Genomic DNA, 25568 nt, shown 5'->3' with positions numbered 1-25568 from the left:
CATGAAAGGAAACTCATGTAAAGTGAAGTCATAAGGCAACTAATAAGCTATAAAGTGAAGTGATGAGGTTTCGAGAAAAATTCCATTGCACTTCGTAGGCCTACAAACAAATTGAGAGTCGGCTCTTCCTGTCATTACTTCTACATTGAAGGCTATTTGTGCTACTCACAAAAAGGTAGGGGTGAAATTTAATGTCCAGTACAGAAAGTAGCCTAGCCTACTGAAACATTGAACTGTTGGACATGCGCATTCAAAAGTTTAGAAAGGTTAGGCTGGTGGATTTTAAGTTCATCCTTAAATTTCACCCGAAAGCCGCAGCCTGATGTTTTTGAGTAGTGTGTTAAAAATAGGCCTTGGCCTATAGTGAAAATAATAGAATTGTTGCAGTTTTCCCTAATAAACTGTGTGTTGCTTCATTCCCAATGCCTGATGATGCTTGCGAAGAATACATAATATTAGTGTAAAAGGAACTGGCAAATTTCACCAAGTTGACTGCTCAAGTATATAGATAGATAGATACTTTATTGATCCCCAAGGGGAAATTCAAGTATCACAAGAGTATACCTCAACATTTTTATCAAATTATTTGATATTATTTGATATCTGGGTTGCTTAATCATAAGGACTAACATCTTAACCCGAGTTGTTAAGACCTTCAGTAGCAGTCACAATGACAACCAGCCACTACCAGCTCTCTATTTTATCTAAAATATTAGGCTATATGAAAGATCTAAATTAGCCTATACAATTGTTGCATTACTGGAGTACTCTGCAGAACTTATGACTGACTTGGGTGTAGCTGAGCAAATACAAATTAGACTTCAATGACACCATTGCATGTCTTGAAAAGTAAGTCCACAAGAATATCAGGGTCAGACCCAGATAGGTAGAGCAGAGTCAGGCAACATAGGTAACAAAACAGTCCAGGTAAACCGAACAAAACTGTCCAGGTTAACTGAACCGACTGGAGCAAAAATGAGTGTTTGTTCAAAGTTTTGAGGTGGGCAACTAGCATACTTATAGCAGGGATTTCCACCACAGTGGTTGCCTGTGAACTAAATGTACAGAAGTGCTCACTAATGATGGTTTTACCGTATTTGTGAAAAAATAAACCTTTGCTGTGTAAGCTTTAGATCTTTTACTTCAACTCATGTAAAATGGGAAATTGAAAATGCTCAGTGAAACTAGCGTATATTTTTGTTCAGTAGCCTTCACTTTTCTGATACTGTCCTATGCCATGATTTTTTTTTTTTTAAATGCAGTAAACTGCATCCAACAACATCCTTAGTAATGCTGAACAGTTGCTCCCTGATTCAACCCAAAACATGAAAGTGGTAAGCCTAGAAATTGAGGTGAAAACCTCATCAGTTGTTGAAAACACAAAGCAAGGATAACTTTTTTCAGTAAGGCATCGAATATACTTGATGCTGTTTGTACCACCCTTCTCACAAGGTTTAGGATGCTATTGCAATTGTAGCCACTGAAATTAAATCACCTAGAAGTGATGACTAAAAACTGCAAATGACATTTTTATATTATTTTATTAATGCATGTAGTTAAACATGACCATACAATCTAATTACAACATCCAAGGAATATTCATGGGAAAGACAAAAAGTACACATCTTGGTTAACACCATTATGATCACATACAGTGATAGATGCCGCCAAAGTCCAGCTTTTACTTCCAAACATGAATCAGTGCTCTGATTTCTTGGGAGGGAAAAAAGCATACTCCACTGCCAGGCACACAGCAAAAGCAAGGAATCCTTTCTTGAACCCACGGGCAAGGACATCTTTAAAGGTAACTGGAACACCAAATGATCCTGTGTATCTCCAAGCTTCATTCCTGCAATACATATTTTAGCATTTAAACATTCACTTCCACAGACCACTTATAATCCATAGAGGGAATACAACACAGTTAGAGTTGAATTATAGTTGAACTTTTTGGTTTAGTTTAGTTTAAAGGTGCAGTCAGGGAATTTCTTAAGTCTATAGTCATCGAGAGGCACAGCTAATTCAGAGACTCATTTACCAATTCTCTCCACTATTTGGCCAATGATGGGCTATCTTCCAAGTTGTCAATTCAAAACAAGCAACAAATTTACAATAATACATTTGTGATAATGACAATAGTTCTATGCAAAGGCTGGTCTGGCTCCCTACCGCATCCATGGGTCCCGCAATCCCCTCCGAGCAAGCCTCTGCTGTGTGTCTGCAAGTGGCGTTCCCTCCCATTTCCAGATCTTGTAGTCTGGCAGGGCCACTTTGCTGTGGCCGTGATCCCCACCCATACCTGTCAAAAAAAGTTTGATGTGAACATGTGAAAGTGCAGGGGATAAACAAAACGAATCATTTCACTGGGATAGAAACCAATACAACATCAGTTCCATATTAGACCTATGCTTTGTAACACCTAAATCACAGTTGTCGAGAATTATTTTTTAAGCATGACCAGTATACCAGAACAGAACTGTACAGTTATCTTGGAAAAAGTGCTCACCAGAGCATAAGACTAGCTTTAACATTACCTCCAACACACTGGCACAACTCAGCTAAGCAGTCATCCTACATCTACTTTGTTGAGACATGGGTCATTCCATGTAATTTCTGTTTAAATCCTAGTTCCTCTTTTTTTCAGCCATTGATATTACTTCAGTTTTACAGCCCGATTTTTTTTTTTTTAATCTGGGAAGCAATGTTTGGGCATTAATATCATGAAAAGCATTATTCATAGCCAGCCCAAACTCTGTAGGATGGAAGACAAGCATGTTCTCAGTATGATTAACAGTTTGCATGGCATGGTAGTATAAACTTGTTTTTGTACATATTTGGCATCAATCTTTTTTCCCCTATTAAATGCAATATTTTAATAATCTGTCAATATTTCAGCTTTCCACATACAATGGGCTTGAAGTAGGGGTGTCACGATTTCGGTCTTAAGTCAAAAATCGATCAAAATTATATCTTGAACGTCGAAATCAAATGTAGAATTGACAATGCAGCCACACCCCCAAAGTCACATCCAGCATGCATGCCAAGAGACCAAAAAACAAAACACACACACGTTGAACTGTGGCGGGTTCTGTCCTCTAACTTCAAGCTGCAAAAAAAAAACAAAAAAAAAAACAAAAAAAAAAACAAACATGAACCGAACTTGCCACTCTGAAATCTCCGGTATGGAAGTATGCTATTTTGTCTTTCATTCACGTCAGTTAACACTAACTTAGCCTACTCAACTTATAAAATGAAATTATAGTTTTGTGTCATTTCATGTTCACGTCTATGTTTAATGTCTGGTCTGTTCGCTGTAGGCTTGTTTTAAAATATGCAGTTTCAAAATAAAAATCCCCAAAACAAGGAAATAAGACAAAAAGGTAAAAAAAAAAAAAAAAAAAAAAAAATTGCATTAATAGTAATATAATTGAAAAAAGTTTGAAAATCGAATCCTGACTTGATTCGAATATGAAATCGAATCAAGATTTGGAGAAGCGTGACCCCCCATCAAAGATTTAAAATGGTATGTGGAGTAGCTAGAAGGCACATAAAAATCTATGTGGAAGTAGCTCAATGTATGCACATTTAGTGAACAAAGTGCCAATGTTGTACAATGGATAAATAGATAGTAGGGGTGTAATGGTACATAAAAATCACGGTTCGGTGTTTACCTCTGTTTAGAAGTCACGGTTCGGTTAATTTTCGGTACATGAACACGTAAATTCACGGACAATATTTTTGTTGCACGAATCGGAAATGGTATTTTATATGTTTTTTAGTATTTATTTTTGCACTAGCTACCCCACACACCATTTTAGTCCCATCAAAACTGCCAACTGTGTGTGAGGGTGAATGTGGATGTTTTGTCTATGTTAGGTGTGGGTATGTGGGGGTGGTGGTTGGGGGGGGTACTGGGGTAGTTAGAGGGTATGTGGATATGGGTGTAGATGAATGCTGTATGTATAGCCAGAGACTTTCTAATGAGGAGACACAGCACTCAAAAATTCCTCCATAGAAATGCATGGGGCTAGTTTGTAACGCCAATATGGCAGTTGTCTACGCATATCACACCCCTTCCGCGGCAAAACGTCGACATGTGAATACATTGAGCCAATCATATGGTGTGATGTGAAGACATCGTGCCAATCATGTGTTGTGAACTCGCCGCTGGAGCAAGATTGGTGTCGTGAAGCCTTGCGCACGCGCATTTCTGCCGAACAGGATGCCCGATGAGTGCCCAAAAAAACGTTGAAATATGGCCGCCGAAGTGGAGGGATTTGCCTAAAAGGACTTTGGTATAGCCTATGTGGGTGGAAGCCATATTGTATTGTGTGATTGATTTGTTGTACTGTAATTGAGATTATGATGGTAAAGATCTAATATACTGTTGATATGCATATTGGAACTCCAATGTAATCTCTGAAAAGTAAATAAACACAATTATAAAAAATAAAAATATTTTTAGAAAAACTGCCAAGACAAATGCAATCACACCTCATTTTATCCTTGGCCGAATATTTCACGTGCATTTGCTACAGAGACCTCAAATATTGGCACAAGATTAAGTAACTATTTTTTTGTATCCACATGACATCAATCAGTATTTTGATCCTGAATATCACCAGTTTTTAGCCTGACGTGCGTCTAGATTTCTAGGCTACACCAGTACTTGCACTTAGTTCTAGGGCATGCACTACAAACTGTTACTGGTCCAGTCATACTGAGAACATGTGTTTCAAGTTTCCAAGATAAGACATTTTTGAGAGATTAACAATTATGGAAAAAAAAAAAAATCAAGGGTGTAAAAATGTTGGAATTTAACAAAATATATCTTACTGGTCTTAGTTTTGGGACCTAGGCTAAACATTATGTAAACAAACTCTGAGCAAAATCTGAAAAGGTGCCGCAGCAACCAGTCCTGGATTCTATCTGATTTGACATGGAATGACCCACACCACAGACGAATGGCACAGTAGACTGGCAAAATGTTATGGTAGTGAAATATTTAATGTTGACATGACTTATGTTTAACCTAGCCATCTCACACTATCTGGCATGTCTTTGAAGTTAGCCAGCTGTGAAGTTACCGTATCTCTGCTAACATCATCTGCTATGGCTAGCCGGCTAGCATTCTGACCTCACTAACAAGCAGACATTAGGCAGAATAGTCATCCATCCATTAATAGCTGCAAACAATGACCACAGTGCATTTCAATAAAACAGCTGTTCTGAAAATAAATATTATTGTAATACAGGAAAATATATCAAACCTTCTCTTGTTGAGCTTGGTGACCTTAGAATAGCCAAACACGAATACGTAGCCTACTGCGCACCTGCGCACTGGTATGGTTGTGATGCATAGATGTCACTTCCTCTTCACTATTGCCCTCTAGTGATTTGGAGAGCATACATACAAAGACTCACAAATCACAGTTAATCAGTAGGGTAAACTAGGCTAATGGGCAACCTAATTTTCGCTATTAATAATCAGCTTTTTGAATGAACACGCCCTATGGGATCTTGATTAGATAGGATGATCTACCAGGCTACCATCAGGTTAGCCTAATTGTGTGTTTAAGCTATAGTATTGTTTGTTCCATATGTTCATGTGGCGTAACTGCACCTGAGCTGGGGCACCTGGCAGGCAAGGTTTAAACAGATTATTGATATCCTTTTGAAAATATCAGCTTTCAAAAATCAGACAAATCAACTACTGTTACTGTATACTACAAGTATTCTCTGAACGGGTTAATAAAAATAAATAAATAAATAAATAAAGCCAGAGAAATGGCCACTGCTTGAGCACATTTGATTTGCTCAGGTGTTTCTCATAAAAGCCCTGCACCCATCTGTGAAGTTTCACAGGTATCACAATGCTACTTAACTGAGACCTAATTTACATATAATCCACATTTGTTTCAGCACCGTAGGCCCTAGTTGCAGGGACATCAAACCCACCCCGACAATGAATCCCCTTTCCCAATGTGTTTTTTTTTTTTTAAACAACCTACAATGTTTATTATTATAGCAGAATAAAACGTGTGTAGAAGTAAATCTACTTAATCTAGGCCTGTCCGTTCCTTGCATGTCTTTGCATACATGGCAGCAACGGGGAGTGCATAGGCTACAACTCTTAATATTAACACAGTAGTCTACAATAAAACATATTTTGAACTGATAACAGTTTTCAGTTCCTGTTCTGATACACAGATGGAGAGGGAGGTGTCAGTGTGGAGGGCAAAGTCCATATTTGACCATCATTGGCATGAAGTCTTACCTGGCAAGGTGTGGCTAGTGCCAGTGCACAGTCCAGTGAAAGACAGTGATAGTCTTGGTTTTAAAAGTAAAAAAGTAAAAACTTTGCTTTATTAGGTGGAAATTGTTTGGCATAATTAAATACAGACGAGAATGGGTACTGGGCAAAAGGTAACATTTGGACTTTACATACTCTCAGGTAAGAGTTTTTACTTTTTTCATTTATTCAGTTAACTTTAATCAGTTTAGGTTGTCACCCCTAATGTTAGACCATTTTCTAACTGATATCATATTCAACTATTGTATTAATATGGAGTTAGCATTTTCTCTTTTGAGAAATAGTTGCAGTTCTTTGGATATTACAACAGCATATTTTGTCTTGAAGCTCTCTATGAAGTTAATTTCACAGAGTGACTTTGCTATAAAATAGCAAATATTTAATTGAGTGAAAAAACACAGCGTGTCCTTAACTTGAAATAAGTCTCTTTTTGCTCAAGGTGATAACTGAATGCAAACTAATCGTATACTATTCAGTAACCTGTTGCTGTGAATAGGGGTCATGCTTGCTCATGCAGTGAACTTTACTTCCTGCACTTTGAAAAATGCAAATGTGTAATGTGTTGGTGCAATGAATCACCTTGGTGAAAAGAAAAACATCTGAAAGAATGAAGACAGAGAGTATTCAAAAGACTTTTCAACGTCTTTCTGCTGGCAATTGCATGTCACTTTTGGCAAAATGTCTTTCAAGTGTTGCAAGGTCGCAGGTGTTCCCGTTTACTCCCGTTATATAGGTGTAGGTCAGGTATATCAGCCGTTGATGTCATTACACTACACATGCTAAGATTTGCTTGGTATGCCTGATCAGCCTACTTGTGTTACAAATCCATTGTCATTTCTGCAATATTGCAAAATCATTTTATTTTAGAATTCAGTTGCCTTCGGTTTTGCACCTAATGACTTCCAATTAAAATGGACATTCACAGGAATGTGATATATAATTATCACACAATGGAGGGAGTCTTGGCTTCCAGAAAGGCTTATACTGATGTCCTCAACGTAGGGAAATCTTGTAGGCAACACAATTCTTCAAAAATGATCCATTTTCATGTCAACATGATACAGATGGGATGTATTTTTTGGCACATCACAAGGCTAGGGCATGAGATTAACACCAAAGGTGCAATGGTTTTATCATTTAGTTAGTCAAATGTTAATGTTACTTCTTTATTTTTGTTAAGCTCTCTCAGTCATCTTGGGGATTAATGTAGAGTTTCAGCAGCCAGAGTATGAGGTTGCTAGGGATGATCCGGTCACCATGAGATGCATCTTCCAGACCAAAAAACCAAACAGTCCCACTGTTATAATCTCCTGGACAGCTGATGCGGATGACCCAACAGAGCCACAGGTGACACTGTACAAGCGTTATATGGCATATATGTTCACATCACAAAGCTTTCTCCCAAATACTTGAATTGTCTCTTTGTTACACTGATTCCCTTTTAATGGGAATCAGGAAGATCTGTTGGACTTCATTCCTTTTACATTCCATGCTTTTCTTGCACATATACAGATAACAATTGGAACTTTTTACCACCCTGGTAACCAGATAGACATCACTTCTGAATATGAGGGCAGAGTTACCATGACAAATGATGTAGCTGCTAGAATATCATCACTGTCCTTCTCTCGTGTCACCATGCAAGACAACAGAGTTTTCCAATGTGCAGTGAAGATCCCTGGGGATAATGATGGCCAGCCAGCAGACACAGCCAGACTGCTGGTACTGGGTGAGACACTATAACATGTTCTAAATGATGACTTTTGTTACCTCTAAATTCAAAAGGGCTGATGGTTAAATGGCAGTTACACTTATGGTGGAACGATCAGTGAATGATAGTTGCACGTCTGGTGGAAATATCTTTAGTCTCATGCTCCTCCAAGTGACCCTTAAATGAGTATATACTTTCTGGTTGCTGTTCAGAACATGCTACACAATGGAAAGCAACTCTGGACTTTTGTTTGCTCAATGATGGCTAATATCAATCAAAAAGAAATCCATACGCTTTTTAAATGTGATCTAACATGAAAGCTCTGTGCTCCGTGTCAAACAGAGGAAGGAGAGGATGAGGAAATGCATTCAGGAAACTCAGGAAATTTCAGAAACAAAAGTAGGGCAGATCTAGTGCTATGAAAACTAGACCTACTTATTCATGTGAGCATTAAGAATTTGAGTAGTTTTACCTAAAAGTTTAAATAGCCAAGTCATTCTGACACAAATCTCGTTAAGGTAAATGGCAGATTTTTTGGAACATGATATAATAGATATGTGGCAGCCGTGGCCTACTGGTTAGCGCTTCGGACTTGTAATCGGAGGGTTGCCGGTTCGAACCCCGATCATAGGAATGGCTGAAGTGCCCTTGAGCAAGGCACCTAACCCTTCACTGCTCCCCGAGCGCCGCTGTAGCAGGTAGCTCACTGCGTCAGGATTAAGTGTGTGCTTCACCTCACTGTGTGCTGAGTGTGTTTCACTAATTCACGGATTGGGATAAATGCAGGGACCAAGTTTCCCTCACGGGATCAAAAGAGTATACTTATATACTATACTACAGTATATAGAGTTTATAATTGTGCACAAATGTATAATAAATATATGTTGAGAAAGTTGGTGAGCACAGCAGCCATTGATTATGAAAAAAGTGGCAGTCATATGAACTGAGCCAGTCACCTGAATTCTTTCAATTGTCCATCCAACTGTTGGTCTTGCCAAGTTTAATTAATATTGTGTACAGAGGCAGACAAAAGAACATGTTGGCCCAGAACACCTATCTAAAATGAATGCCTGTTTTCTCTCCATAGTTGCTCCATCTGTCCCTGTCTGTAATGTCCAGGGAGCAGCAGAGTATGGCCACAATATTAACCTAACCTGCAAGTCTGCGGAGGGGTCTCCACCTCCCACATACAAGTGGGAGAGATTTGACACCAGAAATATCCCCCAACCCTTTCCACCAAGGACCACTGAGAGTATGTGTGTGCATGGTCACATGTGTTTTGTGTGTGTCCCTGGATATATTTTGTTGACCATTATTTTCTGTTATATTCTTTTTTTACTGTTAATGTTTTAAAGATGTTTTTTTTCAATAGGCAATGGAGTTCTGTCTCTCTTCAATGTATCAAGGGAAACATCAGGATATTATAAATGCACCTCAACCAATAAGATTCGGTCAGTGTCATACAACATGACACTCAGTGTTATGCCACGTGAGTGTTGTTTTTAACCATATCCTTCAGGACCATAGCAATGAGGAGAGGTGGGGTACAAGCGTTTATTGTATTATCTGATATCTGATCTCAATTGATCAAACTTCTATGATCCTGCTGTAGCCCCATCACTCATGGTGTTTTGCATCTTTCTTTGACTGAACTCTCTCTTGAGGAGAAATTTTAGGGAGTTTAGGGTTTGAGCTGGGATAGATCGGTTTTCAGTACAGGAGCTGGATAGAGGACATCTGTACTTCTGCAAAGGATATAGCCTTTTGCAACCAATTGCCATGTTTTATTGTCCATTTATTACATTCTTTCTCTCTGCAGCTTCCATGAACATCGGTTCCACAGCAGGTATCATCGGTGGTTGTGCTGCTGGACTACTGGTCCTCCTCATTGTTGTGTATTGCTGCTGCTGTAGGAAAAAGAAGAACGCACCAGATCATGAAATGGGGTGTGCTTCTGACAACATATGTTTGTTTGTGTATTTTGCGTGTGTGTTTGTGTGTGTGTGTGTGTGTTTGGGTGTGTGTGTGTGTGTGTGTGTGTGTGTGTGTCAGTGTTGACTCAGCACAACTTATATAATAACTTTATAAGCATAACTTTATAATAATTATTAACAAATAATTGTTTTCTAAACCCTGTAGAGATGCAGTTGAGTTCCATGATAAACCACCTTTGGAGACTGAAAATGAGAGTGATGGGATTCGGTATGAAGAGTCCAGAGAGGACACCATCAAACAACGCACCGGTTATCTACTGGAGGATCGCAGTGATCGCTTTGACACTGATGGTCGTCAAGGCGGTAATCGCTATGATGATCGCTCTGAGGGCAGTCACAGCCGCTCTCGTGATCGACTTGATCGCCAAGAGGACAGTCGCAGTCGCTCCAGTGATCGACTAGATCGCTATGACGACACTCGCAGTCGCTCAAGTGATCGTCTTGACCGCTGTGATGATGGTCGCAGTCGGTCCAGTGATCGACTTGATCGCTATGATGATGGTCGCAGTCGGTCCAGTGATCGACTTGATCGCTATAATGATGGTCGCAGTCGGTCCAGTGATCGACTTGATCACTATGATGATGGTCGCAGTCGGTCCAGTGATCGACTTGATCGCAATGACGACACTCGCAGTCGCTCAAGTGATCGTCTTGACCGCTATGATGATGGTCGCAGTCGTTCCAGTGATCGACTTGATCGCTACGAGGGCAGACGAGATCATTATGACGATCGCAGTGGCCGCCAGGGGGATCGTTACGAGGACAATCGCACTCGATATGATGATCGGCATAACTATGAGCACAATTGAGATAGTTATGAGGATTGTCGTTAATACCTGGATGGTCAGTTGATTGTCATGATGATCACAGAAATGGTCGGTAGGATGACCGTCTTATGGATTATGGCCCCTTTATGAAAATCATCAACTGACTAAATTGACTGAGACTATCATAGGCTACATGTCAAGCTTGTGCTTCAAATTGTCTTTTATTTTATGCTTACAAGGATTAGGCAATTTAGAAGTTTTTGTGTTTTTTATTTACTATTGCAGTAGCTTTCTTACCATTGGCAACTGTTGGTCATGTAAGTGCAGTTATTATTTGTGGATTAACATCAAATTAATGTTCATTTTAACTTCAGGAATTGTGTAAGTAAAAGTGTATCATGCTTGTGTGACTCCATAGAGATGGTCTACTTAATCCATGATTATGTTTTACTTAAGTCATGTGTGCAAATCATTTTAGAAATTGAGTAGCATTTATTATAGATCTACATATAAAATGATTGTTTTGTTTGTTTTTCTTTTGTAACTTTGATAACATTTTAATAAAATCTTGATGTTTGCTGATGAAATAGAAAAATATTCATGAGATATTCAGCAAAATGTACAGGGTTCACCTAGGCCCAGGCTAGGAGCCAGCCTTTCAAAACAATGTATAATCTTCATCTGGAATGAGAATGGGATTCCAAGATTTTAAACTTGTAGACGTTTATCAAACCTTCTCAGGAGATGGCGGTGTATTTTGTTTCCTTGTGCAATTATGTTAGGCCTATAATACCTGATTATGAAAATCTTGCACTCTGTAAATTCAAGACTGTTCTATCACAAGTAGGGGGTCGTTTTCATAGTTTAGCAGGCTACACTTATATAGGCTACATTGTATGTTAGGTGCAGGTGTGGATTGCCCATTGAAATCACCACATCTATAACACTGCCCTGTAGGCCTGCAATTGTTGTCTTTAAATGGTGAGGTGGGTAGGATATTTTACCCACACGGTCCTTGCTGAAGCCATATAGCGCCCCTGTTTTTGAAGTGGTATAGTCCTTAGTCCTGGATTGACTGCGTCTTGCTTATTCCTGCACAGAGCCTGAGAATGAGGTGGAACGCGGTTTGAGAATGAGATGGACTGAACTTCTATAAATGTCCGTTTTATTATTCGGAAATGGCCTTGACGTTGAGTTGGATACTTTTAATGTTTTTCTTTGGTAAGTTTGTCATTTTCGGTGTCGATTCAAAATCCTTAAATCGAGCAGGTCGCGCAACAGGTTGATTCCAGTTGTCGTCAAAATATCTTTGTCTTGAAGTTCTTGTAACCAGTGATTTAATGGATGTAGAGAATTTATTTTTAATTGTCATGTTTAATATCGACCGCAGGCTAAAGGTTCTGTATTTTTTCTGTTGACCAGCAAAAACAAGCAGCACAGAATAGGCTAAACGTAGGCCATTGCGTTTTTTTTTTTGTTTATGCTGGTTGATATAGCCTAATAAAGTTGTAAGTGGGGTCATATCTTCATAGCCTTTGCCGTTTGCCTCTTACTCAAGGACGAATTAATTTAAAAGTAGCCTAGCCTAGGATAACCTATTTCCAATAGGGGGCCTACCGTTATCTCCCGTTAAGTTTAATTTTTCGAGTCGGTAGCCTACTAGAGTTTTGACTATGAATTGAGTTTGAATTTGAGAACTGAGGAATTATTTGGCCTATATGATGAGTGTTGACTGGTCTTCCACCAATCTTTAATTAAGGAACACAGTCGCCCAGCTTAACTGTTGGAATGCTGCTTTTCATTCCAGCTTTCGATACATTCTTGATCTTGAATGTTGCATTTCTACAGAGGCCTATCAGATTACTAGAGGTTACTGTTTGCTATGAAAATTTCCATTAGGTTGAAATGGAAGATGTAAAGCTCTTTTGGAGATGAACGTTCTGAAAGTGTTAATATAAACTCTAAAGGTAAAACAATCTAAGTATTGCTTATTTGAACACAGAGGTACCCATTTACATTGTTATGAAGGAAGCTTAGATAGCAACAGCTGGAGGGTTTCTACCTCACTTGGAAGAGGTGAGAGACTTGTATTATTGCTGTGAGCTAGACTGGCATATTTGAAATGGCTTGGTTTAAATCTCTAACGGGCAAATGGGTGTTCATGCCTGACTAGGCCAGTGAGTTTATCTCATTGGCTAGGAGTTTTGTCTCCCCCCTCAACTACCCCTCCTGCACAGGATCCTTTGGAGGGGTGGGAAAAGGAGGGGGGTCTCCCTAATGCCAAACAATGAGTCAGAACAGGGAACAAAAGGACAAAGGGAAGGACTGGACAACCCTGCAAGTGAAAATGTAGTACTGAACTCTACCGTCTTGCCAACCTGTTCTGTCTCCCATTTAGAATCATCTCCTTTCTCAATAGCCAATGCACTAGATAAACCTTGCAGCATTCCAGATCTGGACTACCTCTGAGAAATGACTGATGGCTGAATTTCAGCACAAACGCCCTTGTTGAGTATCTGTAGTGAACATGCGTCACACACTTCCTCTCCTCTGGGAAGGTTTAGGCTTTGCTTCCTCAACTCCAATCAGATGGGCCGTTTGAGGGATGATGACAAGCACTGCACCACATCTATTACTTCTCTCTCTCTCTTTCCATCTTTGTCTGACTTTTTTACCCCCACACCCAACTGCCTCATACCTCTCTGCACCCCCCACACACAGTGGAATGTAACCTCTCAGGAGAGGAGATCAGGCCAGTGCACTCCTCATTTTGTCCAGCTCACTGCTCCGCTTTCTCCCACACACAAGTCTTAGAAAAGCACCCCGGATTACTTGGGCCAGATGTTTTTGGGCGTTGGTGTTTTTATCACTCATTTCTCTCTCTCTCTCTCAGACACACTCTCCTCTCTCTGATCTTTTGAAGATAACGAGTACTTGTTGACAAGGCCTCCTCTTTGACAGGAAGAAAGGAGGCACAGTTTGACGGGGTGATAAATATGAAAACACAAGCCTGTAACTAGATCTGATTCTTTCAGAGTGAGGGGACCCTCTATGGTTTTAAAAGTCCTCAGTTCCAACACTATTTCTTTTCAAGTTTATGGATCAGTAATCTATCATCCTTTGTATACTGATTATATTGTCTCATGTCTGTTATGATCAAATGAAGGGCAGTATGATTTAATGCATTATGTGTCTGAACTTTGATCTAACGTCTCTCTCTCCCACTCTTTCTTTATTTCTCCCCCTACATCAGCGTTGAGCTGTAATGGTGTTGACGTGCTGGTGCGAGAGAACAAGAAGTTCGCCACGCTCTTCCAGTCGGTGGTGCTCCCGTGTCAGTACTCCACGCCCTCCACCCAGAAGGCCGTGGTGCAGTGGTGGTACAAGTCCTACTGCACAGACCGCACGCGCGACTCCTTCTCCTTTCCCGAGTCCCTGGGGGTCCGCGCCTCCGAGCTGGGCTCCAAGTCCCATTTGGAGTGTGCAGACAGCACCCGCACCGTCCACATCGTGGCCTCCGGACAGGGGGCCTCCCAGACGCTGTCGCCACAGTACAAGGGAAGAGACATCTCCATCATCAACCGTAATGGCTCTTTATTCACTTGTGTACCAACTAATTTAGCTGCTTTCAAAATTGCTTGTGAACATTAAAACACACACACATAAATAAATATGCATAGGCAGATGAAATGAGTGCTTATTCTAAGCAGTGACCTCAGTTCCTGTTGTTTGGGATATGATCCAGTGGGACCTTTTTTACGTATTCTTGTTCCTTTGGAGAAAGATTATAAGCACATACAGCTGCATTGTGTGAACAAGGGAGAAATATCCCTTTCCAGCAAAGACTGGGGCAGTGAGTGTACATGCTCACTCCCCCCAGCAGGAAACATAGCCGATTGTGCTTGGCTTTTCCTGTTCCCCTAAATAGGTCTGTATTCTCTCTGCGGCACAAAGGAGCAAGCAACACTCTAAACAGATACCCCCACGACACCACCTCACTCACCCAGACCCAGTATTACTGCCCTTATCACAAGTAAACACTCTCGTCCTTCTTCTCCTATCTCTCCCGCCAACCCCTAGGTCTTTCTTTGTCTAACACAGTGGAAAAGGTTGTGGAATAACCAGCGTTATTTATTACTGTCTTTGTGTGTGGAGCTGTTTCATTGATTCATATCTGAATGACCTTTGGCCTTTGTTTACCTTACCCTGGCAGAGGCGGACTTGCGCATCGGAGAGCTGCAATGGGGAGACAGCGGCGTGTACTACTGCAAGGTGGTCATCGCCGACGATGTAGTGGGCCAGAACGAAGCGTATGTGGAGCTCCTTGTAATGGGTGAGTCGCCTGAGGAAGTGAGTCATTATTTCGGACAGGAAACTCCGTCGGCTGGTCTGAGGGAGTGTTTGCTTGCAGTGCTTAACGGTAGACTGACCCCGCAGGCCATTTCCTCTGATCCTGCTATCTAGATAGCCCACATTCCTTGCATCCTCCCTCTTCTTCTTCCTTCCTCCTGCAACTCCTGTTCTGTTCAATGATGGGCAGGATCTGGATCATGGCACACGGCGGCTACCCCCTAACACACTGAAGGCGTTGTTTGTTGGTCTTAAATGAGGACAAAATGCTGCATGTTTGTGTATGTGTGTGTGTGTGTGTGTGTGTGTATGTATGCGCATGCACACTCCTGTCTGTTTGGAATGTTTTTGTTGTTGTTTTTTTTTTTTTGTCGTTGTGGCCGTTGGAGTACCAACTGCGGAGCCCTCATCGGCACCAGTGTCTGCGTTCCGAAGGGCCCTTACAAGAGCTGCCATGACGACTGCTGAATGGCGCATGCCTCTCGGCAGGGCTCCGCTCCTCAAAGAGAGCCTCTATTGTTCTGCGCTCCCGCTAAAGCCAGTGTAGCTTAGTGAAGCCGCCCCATATCAGAGGCAGGGGAAGGTATGTTTGTATAGCCCAGGAGAGCCACATGTAGCCTGGCTTCACTGCTATGGCCGCACAGACAGAATTCCAAGGACCCTCCTCGCCAGACAAAAGAAAAATAGCTCGTAGTTATTGACTCGAGCAATGTAAGCCACTTCTTAAGCCATTTCCATGGAAACCGAGGGCTCCTGCGAGGCCAAAAGACTTCTGTTGTGGAGTCTAAAAAAGATGAGGTGGACAGAGGGGCAGGAGGGAGACAAAGAAGGACAGACTTTGGGACAGGATCTTGAGGGAATTATTGTAAACTCTTGACAAATGTAACAAGCTTTTCCTGGCTTGAGTAATCAAGTCATAATTGACTTAGGAAAGGGTTGGGATGATCAGTGACTTCTTTGTCTGAATGAGCAACAGGTTGATTCAGCTGTTACAGTACAATCAGATGACTGAAACCTCCCTTTAGAATGCCTTTAGTCATCGGCCTCTCCTTTTAGCGCTTGGTTCTTTCTTTTTCTTTCTGCCTTATCTACTCTTCCCCCTCCCTTACTTCTCCCCCTGCTGTTCCGTGTGACCTCTCCCTCTCTCTCTCTCTCTCTCTCTCTCTCTCTCGCTCTCTCTCTCTCGCTCTCGGTCTATGTCTACCTCTGGGCTTCAGGTTCAGTGTTTTCTGAGACTCTCCAGTTTCGCTGCTGATGACTGAGAGGTTGAGCATGTGGCTATTTCTCTCCCTCACGCCAGCTTATTCAGCAGTGACATGACTAGAGCTTAAATCTGCAATGACAGCTAACCAGCCTGTGTCCTACAGCAGTCAGGGGGAGAGGTGGTGGGTGGGGGAACAGGGGGAGGTGAGGAGGGGGGCATCATGTGCGGTTGAAGTGAGTAAGCTGCTTTTAAACTCACAAACAGTCATGGCACCATGGAGATGGCAGATACTTACAACTGTGTATGTATTATATCAAGGTGACGCATTGCTGTTGCAGTATCTATGGCACATTCAGCAGTAAGCCAGGTGTTTTTTGGGGAGGAATATGTTGCTATCTATGGGTGCATGTCATCAGGAGATAAGACCAGCTAGATTTGGGCTGCTAGCTCTTCCACTTTGACTAATGTTGTTAGTGTAAGGGTTTTGATAACACTCAGATGAGGTGGGAGGATGACTGTGTTCTCTCCTGGCTCTGTGGGAGTGTTTTTTAGCTGCCTGTTTTTGGGAACATTAGCAACATTGAGGTCAGTTTAAACTGTGACAATTCTCTGTTGTCATTAGCTATGTGAGAATATGTGTCTCTCTGGGGAGTGACCCTTTCATGCAAAGTCCTGATCCAGTCGTAGTGGGAGGGGATTGAAGGAAGGATCTCTGTCTGTCCAGTGTTGATTGGACAGTCAGGTAGGACACCCATAGCTTCCTAACAAAGCCGGCACTGTTGCCGTGGAGATGACGCTCCCATAACCCCCATTTGCCTGAAAACTAATGAGTGGGGGAGTGCTTAATTAGACCCATAATTCCTCCATGTCTGCCCCCCTTTTGTGTGCTCAAACTGTACCCTTTCCACCCTGCCCCCCCTCCCCCCCCCCCCCACGCTCCTATGCCTGTCCCCATGGCAAGCCTCTCTGGGCCCCACAACCATCTGTAGAACCGGATCTGCTGTTGGGGCTAAATATAACCCTACTGCAAAAGTTCCCAGGAACAAACAACTTCCTACCTGCTGCCACCAAACCTGGGAAAAATAATAGCAAAGTGTGAAATGCCATGGACCTCATTTTGGATTTATCCTGGTTGCTGACAAGTATTTTAATTAAGAAATCTGAAGAAAAGCTCATTTACCTACTGTGGCTGTTGGCTCACATTGAGACTGGTGTGTTTCGGCAGGGCATGTTCTGGTGAGCAGATGAGCTAAAGATAGGTGGTGTCTCTTACAGGTGTTTCATGGATGTCATATAAGCATGAGTAAAATGAAGCGCTCACGCAAGCCTGAGACTAAAATGAGTGGTGCCAGACATGCCTCATCCACACAGTCCAAGTGTGTTGTTTACGGTGTCACATCAAACAAGCATCAGTGCTCCTGCTCTAGTTCCCTCTCAGATAAAATTAGTTTCACTGCTCGTGAGAGGATACTTTGCTCTCTGAACCCTAACACTTGCCCTTACTGTCAGAGAAGTCATTCCAAGCGTAGGTTCTGATCATATTCACAACACTTACACATGCTGATTCAGTTCCACCTAAAAAAAACATCACCCATACACTGAAATAGAACATTCTTTGTTGCATGCATGCATGATGTAACGTTTCTTTGAATGCTTAGAATTTCTCTTTGAATCTGTTTTTAGGGAAACTCTTGCCATTCTGTTTATTCGCTAACTCTCGATACTCAAGCTCTATCACAAGCTTCTCTGCATCATCACTTCCTCCTCCTGTTCGCCCTTTTTTGCCGAGTCTGACCTCTGCCCTTTATCTCTTCGCTGCCAGCCTGTCGGCCGCCGCTCACCTGTGCTCTCCCTTTCTCTCTAGGTAGGACAGGTGAGCTGGACGATATCCTGCCTGAGTTTGATATGGAGATAATGCCAGGTATGGCGGCTTCCTCTCTCCCTTCCTCTCTCCTGCTCTCTCCAGCAGTTTCTCTTCTGCTGCTGCCTGCTAGGAGTGCTGCAGTTTCCCCTCCACTGGCTCTCTTCTCACTATGCCTCTGTGATTCATTCTCTCCAGCTCTATAGAGTAAGCCACTAATGAGTCATAAGACTAACGTTTTCAATCAAACACAGGACACTCGCTTGCTGTGCCAATAGCTGATTAGCTTGTGGTATTTATTAAATGTATTGCATTGTAGACCCTTGTCGGTAGAATATCAAATGCACAAGGGATGATTGGAGTGTGTTAGATAACAGGAAGTCCCTCATTATGGTGGTGGGTTTGCCCAACTTTTTGAGATAGCATCAGAAGCAAACATCCACACCCCAGCCCATCAGCTCAAGATTAAGAGATCAGAAAAGAGAAATACAGTGGCCTATTGAGGACATATCTGAGTGCCTGACAAGAATTGTTTTGTTGACATTTTACCTGGATACAGAGACCTACGGAGACCTGTGTTTTCTGAAATTCAAACTAAAATAATTTAACAATTTATAAATATCACCTGTCCAAAATAGTTGTTATAAGTTCTTAACATGGTTTATAATGTGATCATCTGTAGGTAGTCTATAACACCTTAGTGTTTATTAGTCTAATTGATTTAGTAGGTTTAGAAATGCAGAGCTCCATTCCATGTGAGTGGTGTTGTAATGATGGGCTCCGCCTGCTGGCGTGTGTCTGTTCCAGAGTGGCTGTTTGTGGGGGCTGTAGTGCTGGGCAGCATCCTCTTCCTGTTACTGGTGGGCATCTGCTGGTGCCAGTGTTGCCCTCACTCCTGCTGCTGTTACGTGCGCTGCTGCTGCTGTCCAGAAACCTGCTGCTGCCCACGCCATCGTGAGTGACCCACACACACACACACACACAGAGACACATACATACATACACACCACACAAGGCATATAAATATATTTCATGTACACACACATTAACATGTACACAGATAAATAAACTGGTATATACTGCATGTGTGTACAGGTACCTTATATTTATATTTGTATATATGTAAAGCCCTGGTATACCCTGAGGCTGTTATAGTTCTAATGTTATTATAATACAATATAAGCAATATCAATTTCAATACTTACATACAGGTAATGAGCTAATCTACACCAAAAAGTAGTTAAACACATTACTAATGGAGAGACAGATGCAGAATGACACATAGCGGATGGCTGAATGACAGCCATATAGACAGATGCTGAAGAGCTGCACAAATAGTGGTGTGACTAATAGGGCTCGTGGTTTCTTTGAGTAAGCCTCTGTGGAGGCGTAACACTTTACTGGGATAGTCCGCCCGCAGAGATGATCTCTTACCATTCAAGTTTAGTATGTACAATTTTTATGGAACAATTAAGTATAAGTGTATATATACTCTTGATCCTGTGAGGGAAATTTGGTCTCTGCATTTATCCCAATCCATGAATTAGTGAAACACACTCAGCACACAGTGAGGTGAAGCACACACTAACCCGGAGCAGTGAGCTGCCTGCTACGGCGTTGCTCGGGGAGCAGTGAGGGGTTAGGTGCCTTGCACAAGGGCACTTCAGCCATGCCTACTGATTGTGTTCGAACCGGCAACCCTCCGGTTACAAGTCCGAATTGCTAACCAGTAGGCCACGGCTGCCCCCACTTACTGAATTTCACAATTCTGAATTTCTGAATCACAATTACTGAACATCAATATAACCAAATCCAACCCTTAACCACAAACTGTAGTTCACATAGTGTCAACAGATGGTTTGTTGATATTATTATTATTATTATTATTATTATTATTATTATTATTATTATTAATGATAATAATAATAAGCTTTATTTGTATAGCACCTTTCATACACAGAATGCTGCTCAAAGTGCTTTACATTTGGAGCACTTAACATAATAATGTCTGAGCATTTGTATCTACAGTCTGTGGGCGGACTATCCAAGTAAAGTGTTTTACTTGTTTTACTATAAGTATTTTATAGCCCCAACTCACTTTTAATAAACTTTTATAGCCCCAACTCACTGGTGGCAAGGTATTACAGAACTCCCAAACACACACACACCCATGTCAGTGTCATTATACATGTGCACCACTGATGACAATGTGATGTGCTGCGCTCCAGTGTACGAGGCAGGAAAGATGATCAAGAGCACCCAGCCCACCCCCATCCCCATGTATGCCCCCTACTACCTGCCTGGCGTCCCCACCATCGTCCCCCAGCCCTCCCTCTCTGTAATCGAGCCCAAGATGGCCTCCGTCCCCCCGTCTGTGGACCACAGCGGCCCTGGAGGTGAGTGAGCCTCTTTTCCTGTGGTGTGGGGTCCTGATCAGGCTCCTACCCCAGTCAGTCTGCTTATCAAGCTAAGCTTCTATAGTGAGGCTTTGTAGGTTAGTCCATTTGGTCAGTCCTTTACTCCAAAAATTCAGTCCAATACTAATTTTCACTAACATCATTGTAGATTGTCATTCAAGTTCATCTTAATCCTCTAACTATGTGTCTCTTTTCAAGTCTCTTTCTTAAATCACATGATGTAGTATCTTTTATATTTCAGTGTTTTTTATTTTAAGAAAAAAGACTGGTGACAATTGGTTAGTGTGGTTTCTGTAAGAGGGCTGAAAGCCAGGGAAAATCAGTTGACCTCATAAAAGTGATGTTTGATCTGGAGTGGCTGACTGTGTGAATGTCTAAAAAGCCCACCGTGTGAAGTGAGTAGGTTGTGGATGACGAACACAGAGGTGTGTGTGTGTGTGTGTGTGTGTGTGTGTGTGTGTGTGTGTGTGTGTGTGTGTGTGTGTGTGTGTGTGTGTGTGTGTGTGTGTGAGAGAGAGAGAGGGGGGCGAGAAGAGAGAAAGAAAGAGAATTTACTTATAGTCCATCTAGTCTCTGTGTGTGTCCACAGTGCGCAGTGGTTATCGACTCCAGTCAAGTCAGGGTCAGGACTCTATGAAGGTTGTGTACTACATAGAGAAGGAGCTTGCACAGTTCCAGCCCACCCCGATGACAAACCATAAATGTAAGCCTGTGTGGAGTTAGCCTAATTCTTTGCAATCATGTGACCTTGTGTGTGTGTGAGAGAGAGAGAGAGAGAGAGAGAGATAAAGAGAGTGGATTTGCTTGTGCACGAGTCTGTGTGAGTGGTAGCAGTAGCTGTGTGTGTGTGTGTGGGGGGGGTTGTTTGTAGATCAAAGGTCAGGTGAAACGTTTGCATTTATGGCCCATGCCACCCTTTCACTATCACTTTCTCCACTCTCATACTCTCTAGCCTTTGTCTATAGATTTGCATGCATTTTGTTACGTGTGTCATGTCTGTCAAGTGAATGTCACTGTACCCGTCCACAGACAAGTACTGAACATTTTCAAGTGTTCATGACCTTGATATCAGTAGTCCACTACAGTGACTTTTAGGACGGAATGTTTACTTCCTAAGTCTTGTAGAGTCAGGCAGTTTGACCAGAGAGGGTTAAAGCTAGTAATCAAGGATCTTTGGTTTGACTGTTGCATCACTCAAGAGTAACATAGCGTGTTGAGTCATTTTGAGTCACTGGAATATAAAGAGAGAACAGTGTCATCATAACTGTGGAATTCACGGTCCTAAATTGCACATTACATTTCAGCTGCTGGAAGTGTATCAGAATTAAGCTCTCTGCACGAGGGCGATACAGATTTCCGGCAGACCTATCGGCAGGTGCAGAGGAAAGCTCTTCCACCAATCAGTGACTTTGATGATGAGCCGCGTGTCCGGACGGGTTCCACCTCCCATGGACACCGGTCCACACGCTACCCCAGCAACCACTCAGAGGAGCACCATGATGGCAGGTGTGTTTGGGTGTGCGTTTTTGTGTGCATGCATGTAGTTGTGTGTGTATGTTGTTGTTGTTATTACACTATACACTATCTGGGTTTCTACGTTAACTGTATCCTCAACTGCAGGTGGAACCCTCGCTCGGAGCACTTGCAGAGGAAGGCCTTCGGCACCAGGGGACGCACTGGCTCTCTGGACGAGCTAGAAGAGTTTGCCAGGTCCTACGGGGATCATGGCCGCCGGGGCGAGGCCAGAGACCTTGAGCGCGACTACGACCTGGAGCTGAGGCCACGGGACAACTATCCGACCTATCGGGCCGGCTCGCCGAGGCGCTACCGGGATGATGACGGCGGTGGCAGCGGTGGCTGGCACAGCCGTCATAGCCCACCGCCGTCGCCGCGGAAGCGGCGGGACACGGCCGACAGCGAGCGGCGCGGGCCCCGCAGCAACTCCTACGACGACACGTTCCTGAACGCGCTGCTGGAGCGCAAGGCCCGGGGCGGGAGGGGGGCGCGGGGGGAGGGGGACGACAGTGACACGCCCTCCAAGGGCAGCTCCAAGAAGAGCAGCGACTGCTACTACAGCCGCTCGCCCAGCAACAGGCCTGAGGAGGATGACCCGTTGCCTCCGTACACGGAGCTGGTGCTTGAGCGGAACCGGGCCCTCAGTCCACCCAAACCGCCTGATCGCTACCGGACTGTGGACCCCAGTACGCAGCCTTTCTCGTACACGCGGCCCGCTAACGGGCAGAGCATGGCCCACACCTTGCAGGAGCGGCGTGATGACCGTGACAAGTCCAGGAAAGTGGTGAGTTATCTGTAGGAAAAGGTGGCCATCCGAATTGGCGGCCTCGAGTTACTGTAAAAGCTAAGCTTTAAAGATGCCTTGCTATGGAGCTGAAGACACCAGCAAAAACTCAGAGCTTCAGATATGCAGGAATGCCTTCTGTATTAAAGCTACACATCCAAGATGTTCAATCTTCAGCATCAGTTCAGCAGCCTTATCAGAAAGTAAGCCTACAGTACCTCACATTTGCGAGCAGGAGGAAGCAGGAGGTCAGTCCTTAGTGCTCAGGAATAGCAGGTTACTCTGTGTAATAAACAGGACCAACTCCAAGCAGCCCTGGGCTAGAGTTTGACGAAATAGGAAATATCTGATGCTCTTACCTCAGAGTCGCATAACCAGCATCTTAACATTAGTCAGGTTATAAGAGGCCTCTAAGCCAAAATAGGAAGTGGACATAACTTTTTGCACCAGTTATGCTGTAAATTTGATCTGTGTGTGTTGCCAAACTCTATGTGTCTTATTGAAAAGTTTTTTTTACCACTGTAGTCATTTACTGTATGAACAGAAATTATCTATTGAATATAAAAGATTATCTATTAAGATTATATTGTGAATATACAAGTTGATTTGATTTTTCTGTGTTTTTAGCACGGTCATAATTGGTTAGCATTTTTATTTGTATTTTATTTTGTTCGTGTTATTGTTTTATAATTGTCTAAATGTACATAACACATGACCTAACAGACCTTACTAACCGAGCATGAGCTGCATGTTTGCCGTGGATCCTCACAACTCACTGACATACCTGACTAATCGAGCTTGACCATCACGATAACAGGGTCCCTAATGTCTGGCATTTGGTGTTTTTTAACAGAACACTCATCTAAGCAGAGACTCTCTCATAGTATGACTCCACCAGAGAAGCTTGCGGGCGCAAAGCGCCAGTCACACACAGCAGACTAACTAAGCAGCAGATACGCCAATCTGCCCAAGATCCAGCGATCAGACTGACTGAGAGGAAAATAACTGGATAACTTACCCAGAGGACACAAGGATTGTGTGTGTGTGTGTGTGTGTGTGTGTGTGCACGTGTGTGCACGCGCTCGCGCACCTATGTGTGTGTGTGCGTGTGTGTGTCAATATACATAAGTGTGCATATGCACATGTATTTTACATATGTTACCTAACCTGACTAAGTGCCGTGTGTGTGTGTGTAAGAGAGTGGTAAGATGTGCAACCCTCCTAGCCCACTTACCATCTCCTTGTCTTCTTGAAGTCATGCCTTTATATGTCCCCGAAAAAAGGAACAGTCTAATGATTGTGATTGTTTTCTTTTTCAATCTGTACAATGACCATGCTGCATCCAGTTACAGCTTACAGTTACACACTGCAAGGGAGCAGTAGTCACGTAATGGGCTGTGTTACAACAGCACATTATTGTGTGGACTTAACTGTGGAGCTGTTCTGTGCTGTCGCTTCTCTAGCAGCTGAGTGTCACCTACACTCTTAAAACGAATGTGTTGAAAACAACACAACTGGCGTTGTTTTTTTTAACACATCTCTGTGTCCAGATAGGGACAACACATTTCTTTTAAGAGTGTACAAGTTTATTTCTTTTTATGTACTGTAAGTGCACACCATTGCCTTTTAAGTGTTCTAAATTTGCACTATAGTGTAGTATTACTGATACAGAGTTAATCAGTTGGCCCACACGGGTTGGCAGTTCAAAAAGGTGCCATTCTTTTGTATGTATTTGTATTTCATAATGTTTGCCATTATGATGTTTTTGATATAAACATGCTCTCTATTTTATGAAGTATGTGTGTTTTTTTATGTGGCTGCTTGATAAATCATGTGTGTTGCTGATAAAAAAAAGTATATGTTTCTTATCGCTAATTAGTGTAAACAGGCTTATAAATGAGCAAACACACACCTACAAGTACAAACACACAGACCCACCATTTTATCTTTTTATCTTTTAAACAAATATGTTTACCTAATTAAATATTAAAACCATCTCCGGTATACATTGTTTAGATACAGATGCAAATGGTGAGTTTTAATGGTTCATTTTTTCAGATTTTGAAGAATGAGGGCAATTGAAAGTGGAAATAGTACAGTTTAGTACATTTTTAATTTCCCAAGGGGGGAGAGATCCATCCTGTCCAGGATGAAATCACAATACCAGGAAACAAGTGACATTGTGCTTCACAGGTGCAGGGAAGACTGACTTGGATATGGTCCAACCAGGCAGGGGGAAATCACCAGTACAAATCCATGTAAAATGTGTATCAAATGTGAGCTACAAGTAGGTTAAAGAGAGCTGAGGTCTATCTGTATTCATTAGTTGCCTCTGAGCTCCTGCATCTCTGCCAGATTGTGGATTCTTGCCCTCCCTCCTTGTGGGGAGCACTCATTTACTTCTCTTCTGCATAATAAAGAAGTCTTCTGTGTAAAGAGCCATTATTGTGCCAGTGGAGGTCCTCGCACAAACATTAATCCTATAGGGTAGCTTTTGGTGCCCATTATGCTGATGCAGGCTCCCCAAATTTCGAAAGCAGAATATTTACACAAAAGTATAGGACTACTCAATATGCCCCCTGGTGGATTCTGGAGGAATCATCATGTGTGTCTTTGTAACTGAAGATTAAACTGAATTGATAAATTATCAAA

At 42.4% G+C, this 25568-nt stretch overlaps 3 protein-coding genes across 6 annotated transcripts; 2 read left to right on the top strand and 1 right to left on the bottom strand.

Annotated features, from left to right (window-relative positions):
- Positions 1–47: 47 nt before the first annotated feature.
- LOC121700555 (cell surface A33 antigen-like) lies at positions 48–11367 on the top strand. Of its 2 annotated transcripts, XM_042083617.1 has the most exons (8): positions 48–175; positions 6373–6454; positions 7494–7660; positions 7826–8042; positions 9112–9276; positions 9397–9513; positions 9844–9970; positions 10164–11367. In XM_042083617.1, exons 2-8 carry the CDS (start codon positions 6409–6411, stop codon positions 10825–10827), a joined length of 1503 nt encoding a protein of 500 aa, XP_041939551.1. In that variant the 5' UTR covers positions 48–175; positions 6373–6408; the 3' UTR covers positions 10828–11367. The 2 variants fall into 2 exon arrangements, with proteins under 2 accessions (XP_041939551.1, XP_041939541.1); XM_042083607.1 differs by lacking the exon at positions 48–175 and having other exon boundaries at positions 5908–6454.
- ndufb3 (NADH:ubiquinone oxidoreductase subunit B3) lies at positions 1523–5398 on the bottom strand. The gene is made up of 3 exons (XM_042083683.1): positions 5271–5398; positions 2170–2299; positions 1523–1849 (listed from the first exon to the last, which is right to left on the bottom strand). The coding sequence occupies exons 2-3, from the start codon at positions 2295–2297 to the stop codon at positions 1699–1701; spliced, it is 279 nt and encodes a 92-aa protein (XP_041939617.1). The 5' UTR covers positions 2298–2299; positions 5271–5398; the 3' UTR covers positions 1523–1698.
- Positions 11368–11608: 241 nt separating the features above from the next.
- On the top strand, positions 11609–24707 carry ildr2 (immunoglobulin-like domain containing receptor 2). Of its 3 annotated transcripts, XM_042083562.1 has the most exons (10): positions 11609–12006; positions 14039–14368; positions 14999–15118; positions 18204–18260; positions 19008–19154; positions 20429–20596; positions 21207–21320; positions 21922–22123; positions 22238–22916; positions 23770–24707. In XM_042083562.1, the coding sequence occupies exons 1-10, from the start codon at positions 11964–11966 to the stop codon at positions 23803–23805; spliced, it is 1896 nt and encodes a 631-aa protein (XP_041939496.1). In that variant the 5' UTR covers positions 11609–11963; the 3' UTR covers positions 23806–24707. The 3 variants fall into 3 exon arrangements, with proteins under 3 accessions (XP_041939496.1, XP_041939505.1, XP_041939514.1); XM_042083571.1 differs by lacking the exon at positions 18204–18260; XM_042083580.1 differs by lacking the exon at positions 21207–21320 and having other exon boundaries at positions 11611–12006.
- Positions 24708–25568: the final 861 nt, after the last annotated feature.

This window comes from Alosa sapidissima, chromosome 2 (genome assembly GCF_018492685.1).
Source record: "Alosa sapidissima isolate fAloSap1 chromosome 2, fAloSap1.pri, whole genome shotgun sequence".
NCBI classification, from domain to species: domain Eukaryota; kingdom Metazoa; phylum Chordata; class Actinopteri; order Clupeiformes; family Clupeidae; genus Alosa; species Alosa sapidissima.
Note: the sequence above shows the minus strand (reverse complement) of the source record. Positions and strands in the feature narration are given on the sequence as shown.